Raw genomic sequence first — 9,099 nt, 5'->3', positions numbered from 1 at the left:
ACTTCCGCTCTTCTCTCTTTTCAGCAATTTCTCATTACCGCCATCCTTACTCCCTTCAAGATCTACTCTGACAATGTCACTTGAGAAACTCTATGTGTAGTTTTTAACAAGAGCCCATGAACGCCTAGAGTGACATTTCAAAAATGGTCAGAATGATGCTGTGTCTAGATTAGCCTAGGCTTGAATTACAGGAAATCGCTCGTGTCTCTGACTAGTCAGGCTCTGTGATGTGAGGGACACTGAAATATCACTATGGAAACCAGGTTGTAGCAGGAGGAAGGGCCAGTGACTCAGCAGGTAGCACTTCTCTCCATGGCAGTAGCATCGAATGCTCTGACAAGACACCTGGAAAATATACCAAGGTTTCAGTTGTTACATAACAAACGAACTGACAGGTGATTTCGCTACTGCACAGCCGGCTCTTAGATCAGTGTAAATAGTAAGAAAAGCAGAGAACACCGAGTCAGGCAGGGCAAAAGAAAGAAAAACACACAACTGCAGTGTTTACTATTAAACCAGAGTCAGGACTTTTATTTACAGAGTTCCCAAATCAAAAGCAGCAAATAATTATATATCAAACTTGGTAGGAAGACAAAACATTATTTCACAACCGCCACTACGTGTTTCTTCCTCTCTGACACAATTGGCACAGATCCAGGCTTGCTATGTTTACGACGATTCATTTCCCTAGAAATAAACAAAATATATAAAATATGAGCAAGTACATAAGAAATTACCTCAGCCAAAAGAAATTAAATCATAAAGCATTTTCTTTCGCTAGAACTAAACTTAAAAAAGAATTTTCCAATGAGAATAAGGTAAAGTTACATTCAACTTCTGTTATTTAATTGCTTCATATTAATGATCAGTGTCTAAGGCCGTACCACCCTGAATGCACCTGATCTTGTCTGACCTTAGAAGCTAAGCAGGTCCAGACTGGCTGATGGGAGATCACCTGGGAATACACCTTAGTGCTGCATGCTTTTGAGCCAGGTGTGGTGATACAGGCCTTTAATCCCAGTACTCAGGAGTCAGAGACAGGATAATCTCTGAGTCAGAGGCCAGTCTGGTCCACACTACCACACTGGAGACTCTCAAGAAAAAACAAAAACCAACCAACTAACCAACCAAACAAAACACCTAAAATCCAGCATCCTTTACTAAGTTTAAAAATACCACAGTTTATTAAGAGACATAAATATGATTAAATCCCAACATGTACCCAAAGAGCATAACAACAGTAACTCATAACAAAACTCAAAAGCTCTAAAAACTTCAACACCGCATTAATCATGGGCTCCAGAGAAGGCATTCTACAGGAGAAAGGGTGGGGGCTGGGGGAAGTTCTGCTTTGGATTCAGAATGTAGCTCTCAGGGGCTGAGGAAGAAGAATCACTTGAGCCCAGGAATTCAAAACTAGCTTAGGAGTCACAGTGAGTCCCTTACCTCAAGAAACAAAAGACATTAGATCTCAAGTAAAATTAAAAATTTTTTAAAGAAATGATTGTTAAATATAAGTTTTAAAAATTCTTTGCAGTCCAGACTGGCTTTGAACTCATGGCCCAGAGTACTGGGATTATAGGTATGTGCTACTATGCCTAGTTTCTTTGAATTCATTTAGAAAATACAGTATGTCATAATAATAGCTATATTACATCTGATTTGCTTTTTTTTCCCCCCCAGAGCTGAGGACCGAACCCAGCTACCACTGAGCTAAATCCCCAACCCCTTGGTTTTGTTTTTTAAGACAGGGTTTCTTTGTGTATCTCTGGCTGTCCTAGAACTCTGCTGACCAGGCTGGTCTCAAACTCAGAGATCTGCTTGTCTCTTCCTGCCAAGTGCTGGAATTAAAGGCATGTGCCACCACTGCCTAGCTACAACTCATTTCTTAGCATTATGTGTCGGTAACTTTAGCACTGGAGAGATGGAGACAGGAGGATCTCCAAAGTTCACCAACCAACTAGTCTAGCAATAGGTGATTTCCAGGATCAGTGAGAGACTGTTTCCTAACAGTAAGGTGATACAGCAGAACACCTGCCCTTGGCCTCTGGCTGCACATGTACTCATATACACGTGCATATTCACTTATACACACACACACACACACACACCAGAAGGAGGGGGTAAGAAGTCATTTTTAAAAGTGGAACACATGTACTCACATACACGTGCATATTCACTTACACACACACACACACACACACACACACACACACACGTCATTTTTTAAAGTGGAACATTTCATGAACTTGTTTCACAGGGGCTATGGCTGCATTGTTTCAAATTTACTATATCTGTTGCCCAAACAAGCACAAGTACATTTTAAAATCATGTACAAGTTTTAAAATCTGAGTCCTCCCCTCATCCATGCTGGCGACTGAGCCCAGGTGAGCTCCAGGTACTTCCTCTACAGTGGTTCCGTCTCTCCAACTGAGAAATTGTTTGGTTTTGTTTGATTATTCATTCATTTCATTTGTACTTTAAACAAATGTTCTCAAAAATAAATAATGAAACTTTCATAATCTTAGGAGATTATGTCTCCCTCTCTTTGGGAAAAGTGAGAAAAGCCCAGAAAAGCCATTCACGCATGTGTATAGGCCACTCCTTTATGAGAAAGTGTCTGCTTGATGATGGCAATGACAGAGATGACAGAGGGAAGACAGCTAAGAGTACTGAGGGAAGAGTCAACTGTCTCAACACATACTTTCGGCGACGAGCTTCCTTCATCACGCGCTGCTCCTGAATCTGGCTGTAGATAGATTTCGGGAGATGCCGGTGGCGAGCAATCCGTTTTACATGTGGATGGTATTGAAATTTTTCCTTTAACTTCTGGTTATAATCATTTGCTGCTTTTTCTCGTGATGTAAGCTAAAAACAAAGTGCATTTTGGTATCTCAAATTTTTTATAGTTTTCTTGAGTGTAAAAATCTAGGAAGTACCTCTTCCCCCTTGTCCCCAAAATTCAACTTTTACTACACACAAACAAAATCACCAGTGAGCTTGTCAGTACCGCTCTGCAAGCGCCTGCTGCTCTGGAGGCAGCACACCAACATGTAAACAGAAGCCAGAAGGTAAGCAGCAGTGTGAGCGGGGCCGGGGCTGTGTGAGCTGCAGGGCCAGGCTCTGCAGCCCTCGGAGGCTGAGCACACGAGGCACGGGGTACAGAAAAGGCATCCAGAGCAGTCAGTCAATTTAGATTTTGGTAAAAATCTAACTACATGAAAATAAAAAAAGGTATGTAACCCCATCAGTAGGTTTTGTTTAACAATGCGAAGAATAAAAGAAACACACTAGAGCATTCTGTTATGAGTGGGGTCTGAGACCCGGCGAACACTAATGACAACTGAACTTAAAGTAGAATTACCTTTGATTATTGTTTACTGCTGCTTGGCTTTCCTGCCAGGGCTCAGCAGAGACCATTTCACACCCAACACCCCTTTCTTAGTACTCACGTAAACAGACTACACGGTCCACACAGGAAAGTGGACATTTAGAAAATATCAACAATGACAAAAAACCACAAGTCAAACATTATCTTAGAGCCCAGATGTAGCTGCAGTTTCATAGAATCTATTTTAAATGTGGGTTTTCAGGTCTTTGCCATCAGATGATCTCTTAGGACTTGCGGCCTTTGACATGTGCAATCACTGCTGCTTTAACAGTAGAGCTGTTCATTCATATCTTACATTTCTACTCTCTACGTCACCTACGTCCAACCAAAGAAAACAAAGAATGATGGAGTCGCAGTAGTGTCCCTGTAAACTGGCCAACCCTTCTGCAAGTGCACTTCTGTACGTGCACAGGCACAGTGGGTGCTTGTGAAGGCTAAGATGGACACCAGATCTTCCTCCATTGCTCCCCACCTTATTTCTGGGGACAGGTGTCCAATTCAACTAGCTGGCCTGGCACTCTAGCTAGTGAGCCCCAGTAACACTCCCGTCTTCTTTATGACAGGGTGCTGGCCTGCTGCCATGTCTGGTTTTTTAAAAAACAAGGAAAGAGAAGAAAGAAGAGAGAAGAGAGAAGGGAAGGAAAGGGAGGGCTGGGGTCTTGCTTCCCAAGCACTCTAACAAACAAGCCAGCTCCCCAGCCTTGAAGGTGTCTTTGATAGGACAAGGCTGATCAAGGCCTTGATTTGTTGCTAACTTTCCATCACAATGGTGTTACCCTGATTAAGTACTTCAAAAAGCTCTTAACAATAATATTCAATAAAATGGCACCCTGGTTTTGTAGCAATGAAAAAAAAAAACAGGCCTTACCACACCCAGTTTTTCAGAGGCATTAGCTTTCCACAGTCGGATGTTCATTTCGTCAGACCCACACATAATGTACTTGCTGTCAGAAGTCCATTTCACACACATCACATGTTGCATTCGCTTCGTATGATACACCTCCCTGTAGAAAAGGAATTAAGTTAATATCCTCAGGAGCTGTAGGAGAGATTTTCTTTAACCACTGCCTACTGATGATCAGAAAACCATTTTTGTGTCTGGAGGAAGTATAAAAGAACAATTCAATTTCAATTCATTGTATTTTCATTGAACTTAATTAATTTGGTTCTAGTCTAAGTGCTTGGGAATTAAAATAAACAAACAGACAGACAGATGGCCTAACAGAATTTACAATAATAGAAATATAAACACACTAAGCAAAACCATTCATACAAAACTCCACAAAAATTGGCTTCTCCTCCTCCCTTCTTCTTCCTCCCTTTTGTGTTTTTTGTTTTGTTTTGAAACAGGATTTCTCTTATCCTACTCTGTAGACCAGGGTAGCCTTGAACTCAAAGACCAGCCTGCCTCTGCCTCCTGAGTGTGCAGGGATTACTGGAGTGTAATACCACTTCTGGCTAGAAATGACTTATTCTTAATATTTACTCATTCACAATTTAATTTGGATCAACAGCCACTCTCTCCTCAATGGTATTTTACTGGAAAATAAAATGAACACAATGGCCTACACAAAGCGCCCTATTGGGCTCAGCCCAGCTCCCACTTTTGCTTGGGCACACTGTTCTGAGCCTAACTGAAGTGTGAGTTTATTTATAGGTGAGAAAATGCAGGGAGGGCTGCAAAAATGTCTGATAGGCTGAGGTAAGAATCAGTTAATAAACGGCGATGTCAAGTCATCCCTATTTGGAAATGCTGTGAAACATGCTAAGTGAATTCACGGAAGAAACTATATTGAGAAGTGTTAAGAAGAGCATTTCAAACAAGTAAAAGGTCATAGAAATTAAGATGAGACTTCTTAATTCCAAACACAGAAAAAAAAAAAAAAGTTCAAATGCAGATGGTATGACAGGTGCACAGTAAGGTAAGCACTACAGGACAGGGTTCCTCTGGTCGGCGCCAGCACTGGGACACCTTGGGTCTGAACTTGGAGGGCAGTCCCACAGTCTCCACCCCACAGGAGCCCTAGCATGCCCAGGATCTTAGGATCACTAGTGAGTGGAATACAACATCTGTTCCAATAGAACTGAGGGTACCTGGGGACAGCTGGAGCACAGGCACAGGAACCCCACCCCATTAGTGGCTCAGGTTCCTTCAGGTCAGCACTGGTCTAGGACAGCCCCATGGTCCCCAGAGGAGGTACCACTTCCAGGCATTCTAACACAACCAGGATCTTAGGATCCCAGGATCGCAGGGGCTTGGTCACACCAGGATCTCGGAGTCTCAGAGGAAGCCTGACTGCCAAGAACTCTGACACACCCAGAATCTCAGGATCACAGGATCCCAGAATCACAGGATCACAGAGAATGCTGGACTCTGAGGAGTTCTGAATCAACAGGGATTACAGGAAGGACAGACTCCAATCAGATATATTGAGGGCAGGGAGAACTTAAGATAATCAGATGGCGGGAGGCAAGCATAAGAACAGAGACAACAGATGAACCAAGGTTACTTGGCATCATCAGAACCAAACTATCCCACCTGAATACACCATCACACCAGAAAAGCAAGATATGGATCTAAAGTCACTTCTCATGATGATGATGATGATGGAGGACTATAAGGAGGACATAAATAACTCCTTTAAAGAAATACAGGAGAACACATCAAAACAGGTGAAAGAATTGAACAAAACTATCCAGGATCTAAAAATGGAAGTAGAAACAATAAAGAAATCACAAAGAGAGACGACTCTGGAAATAGAAAACCTAGAAAAGAAGTCAGGAGCCATTGATGCAAGCATAACAAAAAGAATACAAGAGATAGAAGAGAGAATCTCGGGTGCAGAAGATTCCATAGAAAACAGTGACACAACAGTCAAAGAAAATGTGAAATGCAAAAAGCTCCTAACCCAAAACATCCAGGAAATCCAGGACACAATGGGAAGATCAAACCTAAGGATAACAGGTATAGACCAGAAGGAAGATTTCCAACTTAAAGGGCCAGTAAATATCTTCAAAAAAGTTATAGACGAAAATTTCCCCAACCTAAAGAAAGAGAAGCCCATGAACATACAAGAAGCCTACAGAACTCCAACCAGGTTGGACCAGAAAAGAAATTCCTCCCATCATATAATAATCAAAACACCAAATGCACTAAACAAAGAAAGGATCTTAAAAGCAGTAAGGGAAAAAGATCAAGTAACATATAAAGGCAGACCTATCAGAATTACACCAGACTTTTCCCCAGAGACTATGAAAGCCAGAAGATCCTGGGCAGATGTCATACAGACCCTAAGAAGCACAAATACCAGCCCAGGCTACTATACCCAGCAAAACTCTCAATTACCATAGACAGAGAAACCAAGGCATTCCATGACAAAACCAAATTTACACAATTATCTTTCCACAAATCCAACCCTTCAAAAGATAATGAAGGGAAAACTCCAACACAAGGAGGGAAGTTAAGCTCTAAAAAGCAAGAAAGTAATCTTTCAATAAACCTAAAAGAAGAGAGCTGCAAGAACAGAATCCCAACTCTAACAACAAAAATAACAGGAAGCAACAACGACAACGACTTTTCCTTAATATCTCTTAATATCAATGGACTCAATTCCCCAATAAAAAGACAGAAACTAACAGACTGGTTACATAAACAGGACCCAACATTTTGCTGCATACAAGAAACCCACCTCAGTGACAAAGAACGACACTACCTCAGAGTAAAAGGCTGGAAAACAATTTTCCAAGCAAATAGTCCCAAGAAACAAGCTGGAGTAGCCATTCTAATATTGAATAAAATCGACTTTCAACCTAAAGTTATCAAAAAAGATAAGGAAGGACATTTCATACTCATCAAAGGTAAAATTTACCAAGATAAACTCTCAATTCTGAACATCTATGCTCCAAATGCAAGGACATCCACATTCATTAAAGAAACTTTAGTAAAGCTAAAAACACATATTGCACCACACACAATAATAGTGGGAGACTTCAACACCCCACTCTCATCAATAGACAGATCCTGGAAACAGAAACTAAACAGACACAGTGAAACTAACAGAAGTTATGAAACAAATGGATTTAACTGATATGTATAGAACATTTTATCCTAAAACAAGAGGATATACTTTTTCTTAGCACCTCATGGTACCTTCTCCAAAATTGACCATATAATCGGTCACAAAACAGGCCTCAACAGATACAAAAATATTGAAATTATCCCATGCATCCTATCTGATCATCATGGACTAAGGCTGATCTTCAATAATAACACAAATAATAGAAAGCACACATACACGTGGAAGCTGAACAACACTCTACTCAATGATACCTTCTTGGTCAAGGAAGAAATAAAGAAAGAAATTAAAGACTTTTTAGAGTTTAATGAAAATGAAGCCACAACATATCCAAACTTATGGGACACAATGAAAGCAGTCCTAAGAGGAAAACTCATAGCTCTGAGTGCCTCCAAAAAGAAACTGAAGAGAGCATACACTAGCAGCTTGGCAGCACACCTAAAAGCTCTAGAACAAAAAGAAGCAAAGTCACCCAAGAGGAGTAGACGGCAGGAAATAATCAAACTCAGGGGCGAAATCAACCAAGTGGAAACAAGAAGAACTATTCAAAGAATCAACCTAACCAGGAGCTGGTTCTTTGAGAAAATCCAAGACGAGATAGACAAACCCTTAGCCAGACTAATTAGAGGACATAGGGACAGTATCCTAATTAACAAAATCAGAAATGAAAAGGGAGACTTAACAACAGAATCTAAGGAAATCCAAAAAATCATCAGATCCTACTAAAAAAGCCTATACTAAAAACAACTGGAAAACCTGGATGGAATGGACAATTTTCTAGACAGATACTAAAAACCAATTAAATGAGGATCAGATTAATGATCTAAACAGCCCCATATGCCCTAAAGAAATAGAAGCAGTCATTAATAGTCTCCCAACCAAAAAAAGGCCAGACCTGATGGGTTTAGTGCAGAGTTCTATCAGACCTTCAAAGAAGATCTAATTCTAATACTCCTCAAACTATTCCACAAGATAGAAACAGAAGGTACTCTACCCAATTCATTCTATGAAGCCACAATTACTCTGATGCCTAAACCACAGAAAGACCCAACAAAGATCAAGAACTTCAGACCAATTTCCCTTATGAATATCAATGCAAAAATACTCAATAAAATCCTCTAAAACCAGATCCAAGAACACATCAAGACAATCATCCATCCTGACCAAGTAGGTTTCATTCCAGGGATGGAGGGAAGGTTTAATATACGGAAATCCATCAACGTAATCCATTATATAAACAAACTCAAAGACAAAAAAAAAAAAAATCATCTCATTAGATGCTGAGAAAGCATTTGACAAAATCCAAAACTCCTTCATGATAAAAGTCTTGGAAGGATCAGGAATTCTAGGCCCATACCTAAACATAATAAAAGAAATACACAGCAAACCAGTAGCCAACATCAAATTAAATGGAGAGAAACTTGAAGCAATCCTACTAAAATCAGGGACTAGACAAAGCTGCCCAATCTCTCCCTACATATTTAATATAGTACTTAAAGTCCTAGCCAGAGCAATTAGACAACAAAAGGAGATCAAAGGAATACAAATTGGAAAGGAAGAAGTCAAAATATCACTATTTGCAGATGATATGATAGTATATATGTAACCCCAAAAATTCCACCAGAGAACTCC

General features: G+C 40.4%; 1 protein-coding gene across 1 annotated transcript in view; it reads right to left on the bottom strand.

Moving 5' to 3' along the window:
- Positions 1 to 503: 503 nt before the first annotated feature.
- The window catches only part of Dcaf13 (DDB1 and CUL4 associated factor 13), a 34,004-nt gene continuing 25,408 nt past the window's right edge, over positions 504 to 9,099 (bottom strand). Inside the window, exons 9-11 of the mRNA XM_021183511.1 lie at positions 4,260 to 4,395; positions 2,705 to 2,868; positions 504 to 687 (exon numbers count right to left, since the gene is read on the bottom strand). Of these exons, the coding sequence (XP_021039170.1) occupies positions 600 to 687; positions 2,705 to 2,868; positions 4,260 to 4,395 (388 nt within the window). The 3' untranslated portion in view covers positions 504 to 599. The remainder of the gene's footprint in view (positions 688 to 2,704; positions 2,869 to 4,259; positions 4,396 to 9,099) is intronic.

Source organism: Mus caroli, chromosome 15 (assembly GCF_900094665.2).
Source record: "Mus caroli chromosome 15, CAROLI_EIJ_v1.1, whole genome shotgun sequence".
NCBI classification, from domain to species: Eukaryota; Metazoa; Chordata; class Mammalia; order Rodentia; family Muridae; genus Mus; species Mus caroli.
Note: the sequence above shows the minus strand (reverse complement) of the source record. Positions and strands in the feature narration are given on the sequence as shown.